The 23674-nt window shown below is 43.1% G+C and overlaps 1 protein-coding gene across 4 annotated transcripts in view; it reads left to right on the top strand.

The window, feature by feature from the left end:
- PTPRG (protein tyrosine phosphatase receptor type G) overlaps window positions 1–23674 on the top strand; it is a 774731-nt gene that overhangs the window by 693036 nt on the left and 58021 nt on the right. For 2 of the 4 annotated variants that reach the window (XM_027958231.2, XM_027958230.2), the window contains exons 14-15: window positions 608–694; window positions 18137–18228. In XM_027958231.2, the coding sequence (XP_027814032.1) occupies window positions 608–694; window positions 18137–18228 (179 nt within the window). The remainder of the gene's footprint in view (window positions 1–607; window positions 695–18136; window positions 18229–23674) is intronic. The other 2 variants (XM_060402273.1, XM_027958232.2) reach the window with 1 other exon arrangement.

Genomic DNA, 23674 nt, shown 5'->3' with positions numbered 1-23674 from the left:
ATTCAACGTCAGACCCAGTGTATTCCAGTCACCTGCCCACTGCTGCCCCAGCCGCCCATGTCTGAGCTGCCCTCGTGTGATCCCACCCCCTGCACTGGGAATCAAAGCGTCTTTCCAGAGAGGAGTGACATGCATGGGGAAAAGACCAAGCCCCAGACCAGTCTCACAGCACCAGTTTCAGAGAAATCTGTGGCAGAGCTGAGGTTCAAATGGTACCCAACCTGTTCCTGCCAAATTGTGTTTATCCCAGTGGTGTTTTAAGCCACCCTGTTTGCCAGGGGAGCTTGTCAAAGATGGGAGGCTCATCAGAAACTGTTACTGGGTCGGTGGTATCCTCCTTACCTTCTGATCACACTGGGGGTGATAACATATTTCTAGTATATTAAAGACAGCTTTTAAGAGCAGAATTTCCCTTTTTGCATTTCTTACCTCAGTTTTGAAAAAACCTTAAGAAGCCCAGTTATCTTTGTGGGTAAAGCCTTCTCTTTGGAGCATGCCCCCTGCAAGGTCCAGTGGTGGGGTTGGTGTGTGCGAAACGGGAGGGAGGGGTGGCCAATTGAAAGTACTGTCTTCTACACCTGTTCTCTTCTGTTTTTTGTCCATTTAGAGGGTGTAACAAAATAAAGTCCAAGGGCTTTCCCAGACGTTTCCGTGAAGTGCCTTCTTCTGGGGAGAGAGGAGAGAAGGGGAGCAGGTGAGGGGCAGTCAAGCTGAAGGTGGGGAGGGGGTCTCTTTGGCCGGGACTGGCTTGCCGGATTTTTGTTCTGTTGCCATGGGGAGTCAAGCCCTCCGGACAGCACAGCGCTGAAACTCACCTGTTCTACCCCAGCTCCCAAAAGGATGGCTTGCAAACATCAGTGTGGCTGGCGGGTAGCTGGTAGCAATGCCAGTATGTCCCGCGTGTGCTTGCTTTGCTTGATTTTGCCATTGGAGGGGGATGTTTTTTATTTCTAGGATGGGGATATTTTATGTTTATATGTTGGTATGTCTGCTGCATCCCTTTTCTTTCTGAAATTTCAGATGTTTGCATGTTGGAGAGCTGTAAAAACACTTGATGCATGCATTTAGCCTTGTGAGTGAAAGGTGTCTTATAGAAACCTAAATTTGTCAATGAGTTAAAGGAGAAGGGCTGGAAGAAAAGAGAGAAATAAATGGGGTTACAGCATTTTTTTTTCCATAAGAAGGCTAAAATTCAAATGAATATAAGAGTTTTTGATGGCTTGAGTACTTAAAAAAATTATTGTCCTGGAGAGATTTATAATAAACCTTTAGCAGTCAGGATTATATAACCTTAATCACCACACGTAAGCCCTTGATACTTTCTGTAAGGCTTATCTAGGCAAATTCTACTTAAGATGGTAATTAATGCTTTAATATTAAATGGCCTCTTAGAATAATTCACTAATCAACGTTTCATTGTTAGTAGCCCCTTGTTCCTTTTCAACAAACCAGTTTATTGAATTGATATTTGACTTTTTGCATGAACTTATTTGTCTCCATTGGTTGTGGGTAAAGCAGATGATGAGATGAAATTGTAGCTGATGCGCCCACTATAGTTGGGGATAGCGGTGAGATCTAGGAAGGTATAGTATAAGAATTGTGGAAGATCAATGACAGATTCTATGATCTATCTTCTTTTAAGCTGAACGGTGCAATTTTGGGCTTTTAGAGAAAGGCAGTAACTGCTAACTGGTAATGCAATGATTCTTTCTATCATCTCTTTTTCCTTATTGAAGTCTTTAATTTTGAATCCCATTTTCAACACTTCAAGAGTAAAAACTGAAATGGAAACCCTTCTGTAGATTCAAAGATCTAGTCTTAAGAGAAAGACCTTGGACCTCACTTAAATGACCAACTTTCATGCCCAGTTCATTATAAATATAATGTAGTTTTGACTCTTAACACTTTAAAAAGCCATCATTACCTTGTGAATGGCACAAAGATAAATGCCCATCCAGTTTCTAAGTCCTTTCCAGACACAATGCCACAGCCAGGTGGACTGTTACTAGCTCTGATTTTTGTACTTGGCCCCAAATGAGGAAGTGGGCTCATTAGAGAGGCTATGTTTTGTTATAAAGCACTCAGTCCCTCTGGTATCTTCTCTACCTCTGAGTGCCAGAAGCTTGGGGGAAGAACAGTTTTATGTAGGTCTAGAAGTTTCCCGAGGACTATCTTGGGAAACTGCAAGTATTTATAGAATTCACCTACTTGTGAATCATAGTTTTGACTTTACTTTTTTTTTTTTAATAGTGTAGCAGCTAAGACAGACCTTGGCTCAGGGAATAGTAGCTTCTAACTGCAGCTCTGCCTCTTTGTGACTCTGTGACCTTGAGTTACTTACCTAAGCTCTCTGAACCTCAATGGACTCCTCCAGAAAATGGGTCTGTGATGGTTCCTTGTAGTGGAGTTGTGAGGAGTAAATGTAATATGTATAAAATACTGACTGTGTGAGATCTATTATACCGTTAGAAGACAAGGAGATCGAGGCTCTGAGAAGTTATTTGTTAGGGCCACGCTGCTCAGGCGACCCAGTGGGGACGGCCCTCTCTGTTGTCTGAGTCCTGAGGGATGACCTTTCTCACACCCCCACGTGCTGTGCTGACCACTCCCTGGTGAAAACCTGGGCCCCATACTGACCTGATCTGCAAGTTTCTGCTCTTCCTCCCTGTGGCTACCCCACCATACTCTCTCTCTCCCAGGCTGCTGCAAGAAGCTGCCCTTCCATCGGCCCCTCTGGTTCTCACCTTGTCTCCCTTGATAACCTCACTGGCCTTAACACTCGTCCTCCTCATTTGTGGGTGAGAGGGCCCCGGGCAGTCCCAGAGTGGACACCATTGCTAATGCAGGACCAAGGCTGTTAGAAGTCATTGTTGATGATACCCTATAGAAAGGAGAAGAAAAAGCAGTAAAAATCAGATCCAAGTATTTCCTTTTTCAAACAAATTGTAGGTTTAAATTTGGAATAGGTAATAATTGACATGGTTCAGAAAGCAAAACGTATAAAATTATATTTACCCTGAGATCACTGTCTCTTCACCCAAACACCCACCTGTTTCCTGCCCCGTTGTAGACAGGTAACCATTCACTTCAGTTCAGTTTAGTCGCTCAGTCGTGTCCTAATCTTTGTGACCCCAGGACTGCAGCACGCCAGGCTTCCCTGTCCATCACCAACTCCCAGAGTTTGCTTGAACTCATGTCCATCATGTCCATCAGTGATGCCATCCAACCGTCTCATCCTCTGTCACCCCCTTCTCCTCCTGCCTTCAACCTTTCCCAGCATCAGGGTCTTTTCTAGTGAGTCAGTTCTTCACATTAGGTGACCAAAGTATTGGTGGAAAAGCCATAGCTTTGACTGCCTGGACCTTTGTCAGTAAAGTAATATCTCTGCTTTTTAATATGCTGTCTAGGTTGGGGTCATAGCTTTTCTTCCAAGGAATAAGTGTCTTTTACTTTCATGGCTGTAGTCACCATCTGCAGACATTTTCGAACCCAGGAAAATAGTCTCTCACTGTTATTGTTTCCCCATCTATTTGTCCATGAAGGGGTGGGACTAGATGCCACGACCTTAGTCTTCAGCTTTTTCATCTCCTTTTTCACTTTCATCAAGAGGCTCTTTAGATCCTCTTCACTTTCTGATATAACGGTGGTGTCATCTGCATATCTGAGGTTATTGATATTTCTCCCGGCAATCTTGATTCCAGCTTGTTCTTCATGCAGCCCAGCATTTCGCATGATGTACTCTGCATATAAGTTAAATAAGCAGGGTGACAACATACAGCTTTGACATATTCCTTTCCTGGTTTAGAATGAGTCCATTGTTCCATGTCCGGTTCTAACTGTTGGTTCTTGACCTGTATACAGATTTCTCAGGAGGCAGGTGAGGTGGTCCGATATTCCTATCTCTTGAAGAATTTCCCACAGTTTGTTGTGATCCACACAGTCAAAGGCTTTGGCATAGTCAATAAAGCAGAAGTAGATGTTTATTTGGAACTCTCTTGCTTTTTCTATTATCTAACAGATGTTGGCAATTTGATCTCTGGTTCCTTTGCGTTTTCTAAATCCAGATTGAACATCTGGAAGTTCTCGGCTCACATACTGTTGAAACCTGGCTTGGGGAATTTTGAGCATTACTTTGCTAGCGTGTGAAAAGAGTGCGGTTGTGCAGTAGTTTGAACATTAATTTGTGCAGTAGTTCGGCATTGCCTTTCTTTGGGTTTGGAGTGAAAACTGACCTTTTCCAGTCCTGTGGTCACTGCTGAGTTTTCCAAACTTGCTGGCATATTGAGTGTAGCACTTTAACAGCATCATCTCTCAGGGTCTGAAATAGTTCAATTGGAATTCCATCACTTCCACTAGCTTTGTTCGTTTCGGTGCTTCCTAAGGCCCACTTGACTTCGCAATCCAGGATGCCTGGCTCTAGGTGAGTGATTACACCATCGCGGTTATATGGGTCATTAAGATCTTTGTTGTATAGTTCTTCTGTGTATTCTTGCCACCTCTTTTTAATATTGTCTGCTTCTGTTAGGTCCATACCATTTCTGTCCTTTATCGAGCCCATCTTTGCATGAAATGTTCCCTTGGTATCTCTCATTTTCTTGAAGAGATCTCTAGTCTTTCCCATTCTATTGTTTTCCTCTATTCTTTGCATTGATCACTGAAGAAGGCTTTCTCATCTCTCCTTGCTATTCTCTGGAACACTGCTTTCAGATGGGTATATCTTTCATTTTCTCCTTTGTCTTTAGCTTCTCTTCTTTTCTCAGCTATTCGTAAGGCCATCTCAGACAATTACTTGGCCTTTTTGCATTTATTTTTCCTGGGGATGGTCTTGATTGCTGAAGCTCTGTCCATAGTTCTTCAGGTACTCTATCAGATCTAATCCCTTGAATCTCTTTGTCACTTCTACTATATAATCATAAGGGATTTCATTTAGGTCATACCTGAATGGTCTAGTGGTTTTGCCTACTTTCTTCAATTTAAGTCTGAATTTGGCAATAAGGAGTTCATGATCTGAGCCACAGTCAGCTCCCAGCCTTGTTTTTGCTGACTGTGTAGAGCTTCTCCATCTTCAGCTACAAAGAATATAATCAATCTGATTTCGGTGTTGACCATCTGGTGATAACCATGTGTAGATTCTTCTCTTGTGTTGTTGGAAGAGTGTGTTTGCTATGACCAGTGTATTCTCTTGGCAGAACTCTGTTAGCCTTTGCCCTGCCTCATTTTGTACTCCAAGGCCAAACTTGACCATTACTCCAGGTATCTCTTGACATCCTACTTTTGCGTTCCAGTCCCCTATGATGAAAAGGACATCTTTTGGGGGTGTTACTTTTAAAAGGTCTTGTAGGTCATCATAGAACCGTTCAGCTTCTTTGGCATTATTGACTGGGGCATAGACTTGGATTACTGTGATATTGAATGGTTTGCCTTGGAAACAAACAGAAATCATTCTGTCGTTTTTGAGATTGCACCCAAGTACTGCATTTTTTACTCTCTTGTTGACTTTGAGGGCTACTCTGTTTCTTCTAAGGGATTCTTGCCCACAGTAGTAGATATAATGGTCATCTGAATTAAATTCTCCCATTCCAGTCCACTTTAGTTCGTTAATTCCTATAATGTCGATGTTGACTCTTGCCCTCTTCTCTTTGACCACTTCCAATTTACCTTGATTCATGGACCTAATATTCCAGGTTCCTATGCAGTATTGCTCTTTACAGCATTGGACTTTACTTCCATCACCTGTCGCATCCATAACTGGGTGTTGGTTTTGTTTGGGCTCCATCTCTTCATTCTTTCTGGAGTTATTTCTCCACTCTTCTCCAGTATCATATTGGACACCTACTGACCTGGTGAGTTCATCTTTCAGTGTCCTATCTTTTCGCCTTTTCATACTGTTCATGGTTACCATTAGTACTAGTTGGTTGTCTGCTCTCAGAGATGGTTATATATGTGTGTGCGTGTGTTTCTGTGTGTGTGGATATATATGAATTTATTGAGTATATTCCTTTATCTCCTTTTACAGAGCAGAATACTGCATATGCTATCAGCAACCTTTGTTTCACATAACATGATTTTTTTCTCTATGCATATGTAGTTCTCATTCCTTTTTACAGAAGCACAATATTTTCTCTTTTTTTTGGTATAGTTGTGTTGTGATTTATTGTACCATTCCCCTGTGGCTGTCATTTTGGTTGCTTCCAAGTCTTATTATGACTGACAGTAGTGTGATGAATAACTTGATATGTTCTTTTGCAAGTTGATAGGTCTATTTCTAGTATAAATTCAAGAAATTGGCTATATTCTGAGCTACATGCATTCATAACTTTGATAGTGCCCGTTTGCCCTCCCCAGGGGACATCAAGGTGGGCTTCTACCAGCAATGTGTGAGCCTGCCTGTTTACCTACAGCTTCTCCAGCACAGCGTGTTGTCAGACTTTGGTATTTTTGCTAACTTCACAGGTGGAAAGGAAAAAATGTGTCTTAGTGTGTTTTATAAAAAGGTTACATATCTTTCCTATGGCTCTGCCACTTGTATTTTTTTTACTATACATTGTTGATCTTTTGCTCATTCTTTCTTTGCATTGTTGGTCTTTTTCTAATCAAGAGAGAGACCTCTTGTCAGCAATACAGGTTGCAAATGTATTTTCCCAGTCTGTACATTGCCTTTTAACTGTGTTTATGCTCCTTCTTTGATGTTGATATAATCAGATTTATCCATAAAGTATTTTTTTGGTGTCTGAGTTTTGAATTCTCATTAGAAAGTCTTTCCCCCAGCTGAGGTTACTTTTTTTTTTTTTAAGGTACTTTTATGGCTTCAAATGTTAATGTGGAATTCTTAAATCACTTGGAATGAAACCTGACTGATAGTGTGATGTCTGAATCGTTTTTTTCCCCCAGATGGTCCCAAATATTTTAAAAGTACTACAATCTGGGGCTGTTTAGTGGAGAGGCACATAACACCTCAGTCGATCCTTAAAATAGCTCTTACAGCAAAAACCTGACGGACTTAGTTCCGTCACTATGTTCGTGAAATAAGTACTTGGCAAAGGTTTTTACCGGGCCACTTTATGATATAGATACTCAGTCGTACGTGCAATAAATGAAATGACAATTTGCATTTACTAGCTCCTGCCTGAAATAAGTTGGACTGTCCTGTCCCTGTTAACCCTTCCAGTCCGTAGGGTATTGTGTCAGTCTGTTGCAACAGTGGGAAAGATAAGGTGAAGAGTTCCTGAAGCCTCAGTTCAGAAATTGGGAACATGCAGACCAGGCACTGACTGAGCAGGAGTGGACTTGAGGCCCTCTTTCTGAGTTGACAGCCAGGAGTGTGGCGAGGACTGTCTAGTGCTCACTGTCTTAAAACCAACTGGAATGTACACATTGCCCTGTTCAGGTTCTGGTCTTGTCAAAATATGGTTCGTGAAATTATCTTTTCCTCTCATATCTCCCAGAAAGCGTTACTAGTACTCAAGGGTGTCTGCAGGGGTCTCCGAGAAAACTTAATGTCTAGCCTGGAAGTTTGCTCCTGCTTCTCTGCGTATTATTTGTTAATTTTCTCCCACTTTCCTAAGATGTTAATTGCAGGCAGTTTGTATCCTCCAATGAAATTATCACTGCAGAAATCAGAGTCTTGTCCCTTCCAGCCGTAACCAGAGTTAGATGGGACATCTCTCCTATCCATGTGAGATCCAATCTATTTCCAAACATTTTCTCCTTATTTAATATGTTTGCCCTGTCACCCTGCCCACCCATCATTTCCAAAACAATTTTGTTCGCTTTTTCTCTTCCTTTCTCCCATCATCTCCTCCTCACAGCAGACAAGCCCCACTGATCCAGGGTATGACAATCATGTGTCCTGGGATGCCTGGGAGCACCCTCGTGTGGATTATGCCATTAGATTATGCCCACAAGGATATTAGTATTTATCAGATCTCAGCGTCCCTTTAAAGGTTTAAAGAATATGCAAATAAGAAGCGCAGGTCTGAATTCCTTTTTTTCTAGAAGATGCCTTCCTGAAGAGATACTCTGAGTATAAACTGAATTTTCCAGTGTGATTTCAGATGCAATAAAGGGAACTGAACATGAGTGAGTGGTTGCACATGAAAGCATCTCAGCTGAGAACTGACACGGGACTGCTTTCCAAGCGGGACCCCTGCATTACTTCTAGCAGACCCTCCTCTTGGAGGAAAAAGCCCATCAACTCCCACAGCCTTTCCCTTCTGTTATTGTCTTTGTCAATTCGATTTCTTAAGAAATCGAATTTTGCCATAATAAATCAATCCGTGTCTTTTTAACATAGCCCTCAATCATCTTCCTCGAAGGCACGTGAACATGTTCCCACTTTCTGTTTATAAGTGACTCTTATTCATACACAGTTTACTACAGCAGTTCCATTTACAAAAGTAAATATTAACATGATTTCTGTGCTTGACAGCATGAGAATAAATGAGAGTATTAGCAAGCATGCCACTGTGATGTTAGGCGAGGGCAGTATACAGATCGGTTAAGATTACTTAATTAATATTCAACAGCATCTCAGCCACCCGCCTGTTCTAGCCTCCAATTAGCATTTTGAGCTGCACACCATAGACAAACTCCTTGTCACTACAGTGTGATTACAGAGCCATTGAACTGAATTTGAAGACAGTGACTTGGTTCCTAATCCCTGTGTATCAGTATTTGGTTCCCTGTGTATCAGTATTTGGTAGTTTCATAATCGTGGGCTTCCCTGATAGCTCAGTTGGTAAAGAGTCTGCCTGCAATGCAGGAGACATTGGTTCAATTCCTGGGTCGGGAAGATCCCCTGGAGAAGGGATAGGCTACCCACTCCAGTATTCTGGCCTTGAGAATTCCATGGACTGTATAGTCCAGGGGGTTGAAAGAGTCAGACACAACTGAGCGGCTTCCACTTTAACTTCCATAATCCCAGGTTTCCACAGGAGTCTGCATATTGTCCTTCGGCCCTACTGTCACCCATGCCCCATCAGTTACAGTGATGCTGAGGGAAGTGTTACTATAAGCCAAGGACCCTGGATGAGAACAGGGTCTCATCTCAAGCTCGCCAGAGATGTCCAGTTTGACCCAGGTGTCTAGAGGCTTCAGAAAGTCTCCTGTAAGCAGATCCAGATGCCTGCCGTTGGCAACAGTGAGCAGTGGAGTTCCAGACAGCTACAAGATAGAGTCTTCCTGGACTGGAGGTCAGCACTTAGCTTTTGAAAAGTATCTTGCATCTAAATTATTCTCAGCTTCCTGTTAGACGGGCAGAAAGAGATCTGAGTAAGGAAATTGTGAGGATGTGTCAGAGGCTTATACCCAGGAAAACAGGAGGAGCAGAAAGGAAAGCCTATCTGCAGAAGACTGGTCCTTCTGGGTGATTCTTACAAAGAAATGAGAGGCCAGGAGGGAGAACCTGGAGGGCCCCTGCTTATCTCTGTACTTGGCTACGTTTTGTTTGAATAGGAAGCCTCTAGCTTGAGTCTATTTATTAACAGCGGGCACCACTAGAGCAGCTGGGTGTGTGTGTGGGTTGGGGGTTTTCATTGTCAAGAGGGCCAATTAAACATCCCGGTCTGTCCTGTGCTGGCAGCATGCGTGTTCCCATGGGGAGCTCTGGGGACTGGTGTTGATGGCTTCCGCATCTCAGTCCATATCTGCTACAGCTTGACTGGAAGATGTCCTGGGTACATAGGCTGTGCTGTCTCAAGAGTAGGATTTTTGATTTCTGAAAAAGTCTCCCTGCAAAGTATCTGCCTGACTTGAAAGAATGGAAAATTGTTTTTAGAAATTTTAGTCTAACACCCATTGTTCGTGACTGTAAGCTGAAAACACCTATGGGTTTTTAAAAGCCCGGCTGATCCATACATACATACCCAGTCCTGCCACGAGGCCTTCAGACCCTGGATGGGTTCTGGGCCCCAGGCAGTGGGGTGTGGTCTTGAAACCAAGGAGCTTCTAGCCAGGATCCATGTGCATCTGATCACGTGGAGAGGAATGTTGGGCATCATCCTCTTGACTTCTAGTCAAAGCTTGCTTATACTCTTAAAACACAGGAGCCCATGTTGGTTTTCTCAGAAGAGATGAATGAATGGAGAATAGTACAGAAAGCCTGTTTCCACTTAGCTACCTAGAGCTTCCTGTAAGATGCACATAGTGGACCACCTTTGGTCAAGAAAGGAGGCGGTTGGCTTGTATTCAGGGACTGTGTTGTATGAGATGTGCGTACCTTTCCGTGTCAGACTTCAAGGTGAGAGAAAAGGTGAGAGATGCTTACTCTGTGAGAGGCTTAGGGAAAGTGGGACCCACAGACTCACTTCTTCCGTTTCATTTTCATTCTGATCAGCTCCCACTTGAGTTGAACTGAGGAAAAGTCTCTCCTGCCAACTTGGAATGCCTCTTCATTGCGTCCATCTGGGAGCATTCAGTGAACGTGTGGTGGAACTCTTTATTGTGGTACTTGCTTCCTAGGGGTGGGTTTTAGAAAGCCCTCTAACTCGACTGGTTTTCATTGTTCAAGTGGCAGGACGCTTGGAATTGAGGACGTCAGAACATCATGAACTACTTGACAGTCAAGTTCGTATCTATAACTGGAATTCCTGCATGGAAACTAAAATTTATTTTGCTGGCAGACAAGCAGAGCCAGAAAGCCACAAAGGTGGCTTAAAAGGTAGCGGTAGGAGGAACAACTTTCATTTGAGAAATCTGACTTTTTTCTGTGCTCTGAAGCTTGTTTTACACACAGTGGCAGCACGCTTGGTCTCTCTTAGAGAATTCCATCCTATGTCTGGGAACTTAGGTTCTCACCGAAACAAAGCAGAAGACCTTCCGTGGTTTTGTTCAAGCTTTGTGCAATCCAGGTTTTCTTTCCGTGTTTGAGATGAGTTATGTTAACACCCTTGAATTCTTACTCCAGTTTCATTTTCTCATACAGGACCCTTTAAATTCTAGAGTCTTCACTGGGCATTTTTAAGGTGCCTGCCACCCAGGATTGTTTTATTTCTTTAGGGCTTTCTTAGGGCCTAGAGACTCTCGGGAACCATTTTCTCTCTTGCAGTGGTCCTTCACCAGAGACAATCACACCCGAATTTGGGGATAATTTTTGCAGAAGACACAGATCTGTGTACCCACCCTGGGCCTGCCCACCTAGAATCGCCAGGAATGGGGCTCATCCAACACGGGATTTTAAAAGCTGCCCAAGGCAAAGAGCAACGGGCTGCTGAGTGATAACCACTACTTGATTGAAACTTCGGTGGGGAGTGTTCTTATATGTGTGAGAGAGAGATAGAGAGAGGGGCTGATTGACTTCAGGACCCTCCAAAACTAAGGTGAACTTAAAAATTCGTAAATTGAATGTAAAATAGATAGCCAACAACAGTTTCCTGCTGTATGGCTCAGGAAACTCAAGCAGGGGCTCTGTATCAATCTAGAGGGGTGGGATGGCGCAGGAAATGGGAGGGAGGTTCAAAAGGGAAGGGATATGTATATACCTATGGCTGATTCATGTTGAAGTTTGACAGAAAACAGCAAAATTCTATAAAGCAATTATCCTTCAATAAAAAATTACAAAAGAAAAAAAAGAGTAGTAGAAAGTAAGGTTAAACCAAGTAATTTTATTTGCCTTTTTTGTTTGTTTTTGCTCTTACTAATTTGAGTTGTGAAGTGAGCCTTTTCTCCTCTTCTTTTGCTTAGCTGGTTTCCGCATCTGAAAATGACTTAGCTAGTTCAGCATGGGAGTAAATACTATATTTGTAATCTTAAAGAAATAAAGAGATTATTAGGGAAAAAACAGATTCCTAAATTGGGAAGCACAGAGTGTCAGGAAAATACCTGCTGAAAGGTGGATTAGAGGAAGTAAAAGATAACTAATTTAGATCATTACTGAGCCAGTCAGGGTTAGTGGGGGGAAAAAAAAGATCTGTTTTCAAGTTCTTAAACCAGACATGATGGGAGGGGCAGAGAAAAAGGAAAGTAAGAAAAGGGGGGAAGAGGCAAATACAAAATTTATGGTGAGTATCCAGGAGACTGTAATTTGTAGTTAAACTTAAAAATGTTTTTTTAATTTTTATTTTCCTATTCCAAACACAATTGACTATTTCCCTGCTGGAGATACTGACAGAAACAAATGCTCAGTGTGAAGAAATAAGGTTATAGGATGGCTCTTGATCCAAAGAATCTGTTTCCTTCAAGGAGAGATGTTAGAATCAGTAACTTGAAGGAGAATTGAACCTAAATAGAACTTTGAAATTGCACACTTGGTGACACACTGAGGCATCTTCAGAAATTTTATCTCTGTTTTCCTGAGTTCAGAATTAGAGACAATACTGCCTCTTGGAACACATTACAATTTAGATATTTAGAGGCATTAAAACTCAACACTTTCTTTTCATCTTCTCCAAAATCTCTTGCCTTTACTTTTTTAATTCCTGGATACTACTGAAGGTTTAAAGAAAAAAAAGAAGCAAAAAAAACCCCAAAACATCTCATGAGCCTTCTCTGAGCTGAGCGAGTCAAATAAAATGTCGTGTGGTGATGACTCTGAACCAGCCACTTTTCTTAGCTATTAAACCCACAGTGTAGAATTTGTACCCAGAGAAGATTCATCTCCACGTGGTCAATGGTAGTGGAAAGGAGGCCACAACCCAGCAAAATTACCAGTCTCTTGACTTCCCTAGTGGCTCAGATGGTAAAGTAAGTGTCTACAGTGTGAGAGACCCAGGTTCAATCCCTGCATTGGGAAGATCCCCTGGAGAAGGAAATGGCAATCTGCTGGGAGCCAGCGTGGAGAATCCCACCCATGGCAAAGGTCATGAGGAAGAGGCCTGACGGGCAAAGGCGAGATCAAGACTCAAGGGACCCCCTCAACTTGCTCGAGCATCTACCCCCGAACCAGAATCTGTCTGTCTTATTTTATTTTACGTCTTTCACCAGCTCTTCTGACATTAGCAGGGGTCTGTCCCTGACCAAAAGAGTTAACATTGGGCTTTAGTTTCTAAATCTCCTGGGCATGAAAGGAGTGTTTCAAACCCTCTGTTAGCATTCTAGCTTGCAATGCTTGCTGCCAAGTTCTCACATCCCTTATCCATTGTGTTCCTGGGAGTGCATATAGTCAGGATGTAGAAGAAGCAAGTAATAGCCTTAGCATTAGCAACATTAGACTTTGAGTTAATAAGTTCTTTCTTTGCTGTCACCTGCTGAATCTTTGCTCCATAAGAATGTAACTCTGTACTTTAAGGGTGATGCAGGCTAAGAATTTAAGAAGAAACACTTTAAGGGAAAATCATTGTTCTGATGTCCCGGCTGACCAACCTTTATCAAAAGGAGGTCATGGAATATCAACAGGCCTCCGGAATAAAAGATGATATACAAAAAATAAGACTTTTGCAGGAAGGAACCTGATATCGATAAAAGTTATTACTGATGGAATATTGAGTTGACTCTGCATTTTTTCACCTTACTGTATGTATAACTCAGGGTATAAAAGCCCCGAGAAGAATAATGTAAATGGGCCTCGCTCAAAGAAGCTTGGTCACCCCGTGTCTCTTTCTTTCGCCCTGAACAGGGCGCCACTTGCCGAGGTCCAGCCTCAGCAGAGTCCAGGGATATCCTCAGGATGGACGACATCGGCGAATGAAGAAAGATAGATAAAGAGATAAAGAAAGAGACACGGGGTGACCAAGCTTCTTTGAGCGAGGCCCATTTACATTATTCTTCTCGGGGCTTTTATACCCTGAGTTATACATACAGCAAGGTGAAAAAATGCAGAGTCAACTCAACATTCCATCAGTAATAACTTTTATCGATATCCGGTTCCTTCCTGCAAAAGTATTATTTTTTGTACAGCATCTTTTATTCCGGAGACCTGTTGATATTCCATGACCTCCTTTTGATAAAGGTTGGTCAGCCGGGACATCAGAACAATGATTTTCCCTTAAAGTGTTTCTTCTTAAATTCTTAGCCTGCATCACCCTTAAAGTACAGAGTTACATTCTTATGGAGCAAAGATTCAGCAGGTGACAGCAAAGAAAGAACTTATTAACTCAAAGTCTAATGTTGCTAATGCTAAGGCTATTACTTGCTTCTTCTACATCCTGACTATATGCACTCCCAGGAACACAATGGATAAGGGATGTGAGAACTTGGCAGCAAGCATTGCATAGGCTCAACAATGTTGCAAGAGTCTGGATAAAGCTGCCATGTAAGCTAGAATGCTAACAGAGGGTTTGAAACACTCCTTTCATGCCCAGGAGATTTAGAAACTAAAGCCCAATGTTAACTCTTTTGGTCAGGGACAGACCCCTGCTAATGTCAGAAGAGCTGGTGAAAGACGTAAAATAAAATAAGACAGACAGATTCTGGTTCGGGGGTAGATGCTCGAGCAAGTTGAGGGGGTCCCTTGAGTCCTGATCTCGCCTTTGCCCGTCAGGCCTCTTCCTCATGACCTTTGCCATGGGTGGGATTCTCCACGCTGGCTCCCAGCAGCAATCCACTGCAGTATATTGCCTGGAAAATCCCATGGACAGAGGAGCCTGGAAGGCTACAGTCTATGGGGTCGCAAAGAGTTGGATACGACTGAGCAACTTCACTTCACTTAACCAAAGTAGACTCCCCCATCAACGGTTATTCAAGAAATAAGAAGTTAAATATCTAACAGTGTAGTGTGTCCATAAAGTAGAGAAGTAAGCAGACTGAGGATGTCAGTTCATATTTGTTATCAAGGAGATATGTATAACATGATCTCCTTTTGTTGAAACTGTCTGCCTGTCGGTGTGTGGATGAGATTACAGTGGTAGCGCCTGATGGCGCTCCTTGCTCCATCCTTGCTGCCCTGTACTCCATTCGTCATGTAGCAGCCAGAGCACCTGCTTTGAAGGGATGAGTGAGAATGTTCCAGTCTGTGGATTAAAGCCTTCTGTGGGCTTTTCATTGCTCACAGATGCTAACAAAGTGTATGGCCTTGGATCTGGCATGACCTGCCTCTTGCCCACCTCTCTGGGTCTCCTTCTTTCCCTGCTCTTAAGTCTGCCTTCCTTTCAGTTCCAGCAGTGGATAAGCTCACTCTGTGCTAAGGCTCTTTAACCAGCTCCTGGATCTGCCTGGAATGGTCTTCCCTGCACCTTCCCATGACCCTTCCTCCTCAATCACGTGTCAGCTCTGAGGCCACCTCCTCAGGGAGGACCCCTCCCTCACCTCCCCCCTCAGTTAGCACCACCTCATCCTGTTGTATTTTGTTCATAGCTCTTGACGATTTGAAACTGTTTGTTTACTTGTTTGTGGTTGATTTCCCCGAAAGAACGTAAGCACCACTAGGGCGAGACCTTCTCTGTCTTTTGTTTATTGTTCTGCTCCCAGTTTGTCATTGTCAATGATCAAAGGACAGTCACTAGATGAGGGAAAGTGCAATGAGACACCCCGAAATAGCACTAGTGACGATTACTAAGAGAAGGATGAGGGTAACTTGGGTTCTTTTTCTCCTGTTTTTCATTTGTATCAATAGTTCCTAATTTTTAATTACTCAAATGCTTAGCCAGGCTTAAGGAGGTGTTTTTAAAGCTCCCAGAAAGAGAATGTGTTCTCTGCATGCACCATACTAAGCAGTGAGTGCTGAATAAATGTTCACCGGGTCCACTGAAACCTTTTTTCCGAGGGAAGACGTTTGCCACCGAGTTCTGTAGTTGGGTGCCCACCCGAGTCCGTGTGACCTGCCTCAGGGTGTGGATGTAGCAACCTCGGTCCCCGAGTTTCTGACCTTCTTCCCCAGGGTGTGCTCTTCTCTGGCAATCCCAGAGTCCTTTGCTCCAGGGAAAATCCCATTATAAACAGCCACATTTGGAACATGTGATATGCTTCAGTCCATGCTACTTTTTCCAAAGAGGATATGGAGCCTCTGGCCTCACGTGTAACTGAGGGTCTGGGTGAACCGTCTGCCTGTTTTCTTCCAGGAAAAGAACCTGCCATGTCAATTCATGCTTTCCAAGTCGTTTGATGTTAAGAGTTACTTGGCCAATGCTGATTGTTTTGACTAATACTTTATATTTTAGAAACCTTATCAGGTAGCGTAATTATGGTCTTAGTGTTAATTCTTTGTTGTGTGGTATCTTTTTTGCACTTTTTCCCCCCTTTGTGCATAGTTCAAATCTGAGCTGGTAAACTGGGCCATTCGTTTCACTATCATACAGTACTTTTTTGGGCTACTAAATACTTCAGTGGTCCAGTATCTTAAGAAAAATAGATACTCCTCACCTATGACAGTGGGTGGTTACAGTTTTAGGTGGTTGGCAAAGTCTCCATCCTCTGTGTTTTAACTCTAAGGTTACATTCTGGAAATCTGTGTAAATTGGGGACGGGGACATGGGAGGTGGCAGGGATAGAGAAATAGAAAATTTGATGAAGCGCTTGGAAACAAAGAAACTATTAAGTGAAATCACAAAATCATGATTTTTTTCTTTTCACATGTATCTGCTTTATTTCACATGCAGTAGAAGATCCTGTCACTACTGAAGCCCTAAAATACTTTGTACGTTTCATGTCCTTGTAGCTTAAGTCAGACTGACTGTTCCTTCCAAATTTAGGGGTAGACAGCTAGACGGTGAGTGGTGAAAACGTGTTCTATTATTTATACTACAAATGCCAGGCAGTTCATAGGAAAAAACTATTGTTCAGTGCTCTGCAAGAGCAGTCCCGTGAGATGTGTGCCAGGAGAGGGAGTGATTTATGTTTCGGAGCCCCTCATGGCAGGGAGCAGCCCTCCAGACTGCTTCCATAGCCGTGCCTGGGCGTGCAATTGGTTAGAACTACTTCCTGTCTGAACACAGGCGCCACTGAAAGGAAAACACTTCCCACTGGGATGTGTGATCCTTCTTGATTGTGTGTAGTTACAACAGCTCCGTGCAAACCTACAGTTCCAATAATCTGCAGAACTCAGAGGCTTCCTTACTCCCACCAAGATCTCCTGTACTCTCTGAGGTTCCCTGGTATTTTCTCTTCCCCTCAAACCCCTCTGCTTTGGCTTCGTAGAAACAGGAAACACCCAACAGAATCATCACAAGAGTACTTGCGATCAGGTGAGCCAAGACAACTCCAAAGAAAAGTTGACTTACTCGTGGTAGGGATACCCATCGCCTACCCCTGAAAAAGTGGAGCTCTAATTGGGTGTACCCAGGGCTCTTGGGAGACGCCAGAGGAGTGGCCTGGGTCCCCGGGACCCCAAGCACCAGAAGGCTGCCGCCTGCTTGTCTCAAAGACCCAGCAGTGGGGCCAGCTATTGTGAAGCCCCTCTGCCAGATGAACAGGGACCCGTCTCTGGTCACAATAGCCATTCACGCTGAGCAGCCTCATTAAATATTCAGCCGGTGCTTCCGGCAGCTCATTAGGGCCGCAGTGAGCAGTGACGTGGCTGCGGGAACACCGAGGGCCGGCCGGCGGCAGCAGGCAGAGGCTGAGCGAGCCGCCGATGGCTTTTCTGCTCCCGGCCTGTCCAGTGATGACCAGTGTCTGCTCCCTGCTTTGTCTCAAGTCCAGGTAAAAATCAAACAGGACCCCTGACATACAGACGACACTCGACAGCGTTGGGTGCTGGTCTCTGACATGATCTGGCTAGGGTGCTTGCCCCTGGAAGCCCTCTGACCCCCTTCAGGAGCTCTCTGGGGCTCGGGGTGGGGCCTCCGTTGAGCGCTAACAGTGAGGTGCTGTTGTGTGCTTGGGCCGTTCCATGACTGCATTTGGGAGGGTTCGAGGTATCGTTTGAACTTGGTGCTGAGAGTTTACAATAGCGAATAATTCTTCCTCTGGAGCAGGTTGAATTGGGGAAGATTGTGAGCTAATCCTTGCAGTTTATACAGCAAGTTTCCTCAGTTCATGCCAACTTTTCATGTGTCTGAGTGGCTCATGACTAAGTCGTGTCCCTTTTATCTCTCAGGATGGGTATGGTGTAAAAAAAAAGTGGATATTCTTCAGCAGGGGGGGAGGGGGGGTCCTTCCAGTCGGCTGGACATTGTCCTCTTGTATCTTGTTCCTTTCCCGTGGGTGTGTACTCAGTGCTAGGTGAAATAGAAAGCTGGGAGAGTCTGAAAGAAGAATTGAAAGATGGTGAACTCAGACAAAGTGTATTTCTCTTCTCTCACTGTTTGCTTTTCTCTTTCCTGCACAGAAAATGTTTTCAGACAGCTCATTTCTATGTGGAAGATAGCAGTTCACCTCGGGTGGTCCCCAATGAAAGTATTCCAATCATTCCTATTCCGGGTAAGTAAGACACGACTCCTGTTTCCAGTGGGCTGATGGTTTTTCTTTTTTTGTTCTCAGTGTTATGTGACAGCCATGACCAGATATAATTTTTATAGTCTTTTCCAGCTCGCCCAGTCTAAGAGAGCCTTAACTAAGGGTAATTTAATGAGATCTTTGCTCCTTTACATCTCTTCCATGTAATGAAATCATCTTTCAGAGAACAGATGACTATGAGTTCACATAATGTAGAGTCTCATGAAGAAAGGGGGGAAAGAGTAGAAAAAAGGGGGGAACATACTTAGGTACTTGCAGTCTACTTGGACTCGATTTTGTTATGACAGGCAATGTGTGCTTGCTTTTAAAAAAAATTGAAATACTGTTATATATTTTAAAGTTTTATCCTAAGATTCCTTACTCTGAAAATAATTACATGATGGTTGAAAGTTTTCGTACTCAGGCCCTTTGTATGGGGGTCTAGAGCGATGTTCTTGGTCTGGTATCTGTTTCATTTGTCCTTGATACAAGTAGGAAATGCTCAGGTGCTGTTGGGGTAGGGATTGGTGAAAAGCGTTAGTCACTCAGTCATGTCCGACTCTTTATGAAATCATGGCCCATAGCCTGCCAGGCTCCTCTGTCCTTGGAATTCTCCAGGCAAGAATACTGCAGTGGGTAGCCATCCCCTTCTCTGGGGATGTTCCCGACCCAGGGATCAAACCCAGGTCTCCTGCATTGCAGGCAGGACTCTGGTAAATCATAGCTGATGCCACAGATGTGAGAAGTTCATTAGTAGCTTAGCTCTGGTAGATAGTGTGAGTGATTTGAAGGTGGCCCCCATCGTTTTTTGGGTTTCTCTGGTGGCTCAGATGGTAAAGAATCTGCCTGCAATGTGGGAGACCCAAGTTTGATCCCTGGGTCAGGAAGATGCTTGGAGAAGGGAATGGCTACGCACCTCCAGTATTCTTGCCTGGAGAATTCCATGGACAGAAGAACCTGGTGGGCTACAGTCCATGGGGTTGCAAAGAGTCAGACACAACTGAGCCACTAACACTCACTTCTTTACTTTTCCATCGTTTTTATTTGGTGTCCCCTTCCTGTTGTGCCAGAATCAAACGTTCTTCCTCTGGGTTGCATTCTGCACTTGGAAACACGTATTTTCAGATATCTTATACATTCATCCTTTTGTATTTTATAATGGAGTAGTATAGCCTATTAACAATGTTGTCACGGTTTCAGGTATACGATAAAGCGATTCAGCCAGACATAGTACATGTCTCCATTCTCCCCTAAACTCCCCTCCCACCCAGGCTGCCAGGTAACACTGAGCAGAGTTCCCTGAGCTATACAGTAGGTTCTTGCTGGTGATCTGTTTTATTTAAATATTTATTTTACTCATTAGTCTGCACTGGGTTTTAGTTGTTGGATCTTTAGTTGACATATGGGATCTAGTTCCCTGACCAGGAGTTGAACCCGGGCCTCCTGCATTGGGGGCATAAAGTCTTAACCAGTGGACCACCAGGGAAGTCCCAGTTATCCATTTTACTTATAGCAATGTGTACATGGATCCTCTTGACATCATTCTTTTGTAAGCAGAGGTGCCATCTCCTACTCCCCTGCAGACCTGGATCCCAGCTGTCTGCCTCATTCTTTAGAATGGTTTTCTTCACCATCTAGTACACCATACATTTCACTTGGTTTGTGGTCTCCCCCAACTACAATGAGAGCTTCCTAAAGGCAAATGGATGTCGTCTTAGTGCAAGAATAAATACCTGGCACATGGTAGGGATTCTCGAACTCTCTGGATGAATGATGAATATGAGCAAAGCTTCCTTACAGTTCTTTTAAGACCTTTGCTATGAGGCTCGGAGATGCAGTACTTTTCTGAGTCCCCGGAAGGAATGCTACTGCTGTCTACACGTTCTCTCTAGATATGGTTGTGGTTGGGGACTGCTTTGGCCCTGTATGTCTCTCTATGTTAAGACATTAGATATTGCTGGAATTGGCCATGTTCTCGCCATTCTGTGAGCTTCTCTCATTAAAGCTTGTCACACAGCAAAGAGAGGGTAGCAGAAAAGTCTCTGCGTAAGTCCCCCACTGGGTCATTCTGTGGCTGCCAAACAATTCCCATACAGATGGGTAGGTTTTGTGTTACGTTTGTTCTTCTCCACTAACCCTCACCCTTTATTACATTCTTTGCCTTTTGAGAGGAGGCAGACAGGAACCAGCCCCCCATCCCCATGGAATAAGTTTTGTTGACTCTACCACATTTGTGCAGCAGTGCGTGTATAATCATTTTCCTCTCGCATCACCTAGAATATGTGTTGACCTCTGGAAAATGCCTGGGGCCTCTCCCCTCTGAATTGATTCAGCCAACAAACACAGCTGTTGGGTAGCTGTGCAATTGAAATCCATTTTAAAAGGTTAAGTGGTGAGAGATACTTCTTGCACTGTCTTTGCATTTTCAGTTTCTTTCCCCCTGGATGGGGAATCAGAAAGCCAAGGATCTCACCGTGCCTCCACCATGAAACCTAGGTCAATGACTTGACCTCTCTGAGCCTAGTTTCCAGAATCTGCAAAGTGAGCAGGAAATTAAAGATCGCATGAAGTGGTATGTGTCAGGGCAGTTTGGAAAGATTCATGGAAGCCAGAGTGGTCAGCTGTGGATATCTCCTTCCCAAATCGTGGTATCCTTCTTCCCAGCATCTGTAGACAGCAAGCATTTGCATAATCCCCAGGTTAAAACTGTCCCAAACACGGATCCACATACACTGGGTGCAGCCAGCTTCACCGCGTTCTTGGGCTTGGATTTTAGAACTTGTAGTTTCCTGGGATCCTCAGAAAATGCCATCAGTCGGGGCTGCTTTGCCACACCTCTGAGTAGGTGTCTTAGACCAGAAATGCTCTTTGAATGTTCTCTGCTTCATTTCCCAGCAACAAATAAAAAACTCACAGCCCAACAACATACCTATTTAAATGTGAGATTCTCACTCACTGAAGGTAGAAATACGTGGAAGGAACAATTCCATGGCGTAAGATTCTCCACTAACTGAGGAATGCATGGAATCCAGTTGAATCTTCCTTGGTGTAGTAGATGCATCCTTTTTTTGAAATAAGATATTTAATATAGGTCCCTGTGCTATATAGTAAATCTTTGTTGCTTACCTAGTTGATTAATGTTTTGGCCATGCCGCAAGGCATGTGGGGTCTTAGTTCCCCAACCAGGGATCGAACCCTTGCCCTGTGCATTGCAAGTGAAGTGTCCTAACCGTTGGACTGCTAGGAAATCCTAGTAGACACATCCCCTCGATGAGTTGTGACACATTTGTGAGAATGAATGACTTGACATGCTGTAGTGTTAGAAGGCCTTAGCTGGTGAAACCAAAAGAGAGGCTGCTCTTCTAGTGTTTCCTGAGGTTTTTATAGATAGCAGTAGCCTTCTGTGGGGGTGTGCCTAGACAGAAACCTTATTTCACCCTTCACTGAGAAGTTACCTTATATGACCTTTCTTTGAAAATCTTTCAACCAGATCACAATCCCTTGTTTTTCTTAAAACTACAGAGTCCTATTTACTAAATTTGTAGCATAGTTTATAATTTCATTGTAACGATCCATGATTGTATTTATTCTTAAGGTTTCTTCCAGTTATTACAGGATGGTTGTCTTGCATAAGAAAAGGCAATGTAAGCAAAACATGAATTTCTGAAATATCACCTGTTTTTTTAAACTCTATTAAGTTTCAGCACAAGTTTTCTTTAACTGAGACCTCCTTAGTATCCTTCTAAATGATTTACCTTAGGACTTATCTAATTTTTATAATTTTTTTAATGTGGACCAGTTTTGCAGTCTTCATTGAATTTGTTACAGCACTACTTCTGTTTTATGTCTTGGTTTTTTGGCCGTGAGGCATATGGGATCTTAAGTCCCCAAACAGGGATCAAACCTGTACGTCTTGCATTGGAAGGTGAAATCTTAACCATTGGACTGCCAGGGAAGTTCCTCTAATTGTTTTTATGTCTAAAAACAGTAGGATATTTATTGAACTAATATGGAATACTTACCCTGCCCACTGGATTTCACTCATTCTTTGTCCATATTCGAAACCTAAGAGGAAGACTTCTAGGCCCTAGATGTATCAACTTCAGTTATTTCATCATTTGAACCCCTCACTTTCTATCACTGATTTTTCAAAAAAGATATTTCCAGACAATGACCAGTAAACTGAACCATTACACAGTTTTGAAGTGTGGGCAACAGAGTGAGACTGAAAATTCAGCTACTGAACTGTTGTAGAGTCCCTAAGTCATCATTATAACAGGTGTAACATACTCTGATCCAAGAACTTACTTTGCACTTAGCCTTCCTCAGAAAATATCATCATCATCTGATATTTATTGAGCATTTATTGATCAAAATTATGTGGTTTATTATTTTTTTTCCAACATCAATTTTAGGGAAAGTGGTGCAATCCATACCCCCATTTCACAGATGAAGAAACCGAGGCTGAGAGACATCCTTTAATTTGCCTGAGGTTGCATGGATAAATGGTGGGCTAGCATTGGAATTCTATGTGTGACTTCAAAGCACAGATGCTTAGAAATGGCTCTGCCACCTCTTGGCATGTTCCTCTGACAGTTCTGATATCAGGATTTCAGTCTCATTTGGATTTTGCTTCCTTAAATCAAGGCTTGTATCTTCAAATACATTTGACTATTCTCTTAAAATTTTTTTCTGGATATTCTTCTTTGAGTAGCACTGACCACTTGCTTTTCCACTAAATTCCCCTTCATCCTCCATGAGAGCATTTCGTCATTCTTCTGTTGAAGTTTCTTCCATATCCCAAAAAAAAAAAAAAAAACCCAAACCAAAACTCTCCTCTTTGTTTCCTAGTCATCTTTATTCTTTTCTTTCCTAAGAAGAAGACTCTCCCCACCACCACCAATATCGCCATTCCCTGTACCAAGTAGGAATTTGAGATTGATTGATTGATTGATTTTATGCTCCAGGCCTTTGTTGCCACACATGGGGTCTTCGCTCCTTGTTGGGGCATACTGACTCTTCTGATTGTGGCATGCAAGCTCTTAGTTTCGGCATGTGGAGTCTAATTCCCTGACCAGGAATTGAACCTGCGCCCCCTGCATTGGGACCGCAGAGTCTTAACCACGGGGCTGCTAGGGAAATCCCGGGACTCTATGATTTAAATGACTTGGAGAACAGCTCAAAAACATGTTGAATTTTGAATAAATTTAGACTCTAAATCACCAATTTTGGGGTGATTCTGCTGTGGTTCAAATTCACGGATAAACAGCTCTGATCTTGAAATCCCAAAGCGTAAGTAGAACCAGCAAGTTACACTGGCTCTTAAAAAAATATTATAAAATAGACGAAAGGTTAAGGAAAGCTTTGCTAACCTTTTGATACTCCTCTCTTGGAGATAGATGATTACAGGAACCTTTGAGGAAATTTGAGT

Source organism: Ovis aries, chromosome 19 (assembly GCF_016772045.2).
Source record: "Ovis aries strain OAR_USU_Benz2616 breed Rambouillet chromosome 19, ARS-UI_Ramb_v3.0, whole genome shotgun sequence".
Taxonomy (NCBI): Eukaryota; Metazoa; Chordata; class Mammalia; order Artiodactyla; family Bovidae; genus Ovis; species Ovis aries.
Note: the sequence above shows the minus strand (reverse complement) of the source record. Positions and strands in the feature narration are given on the sequence as shown.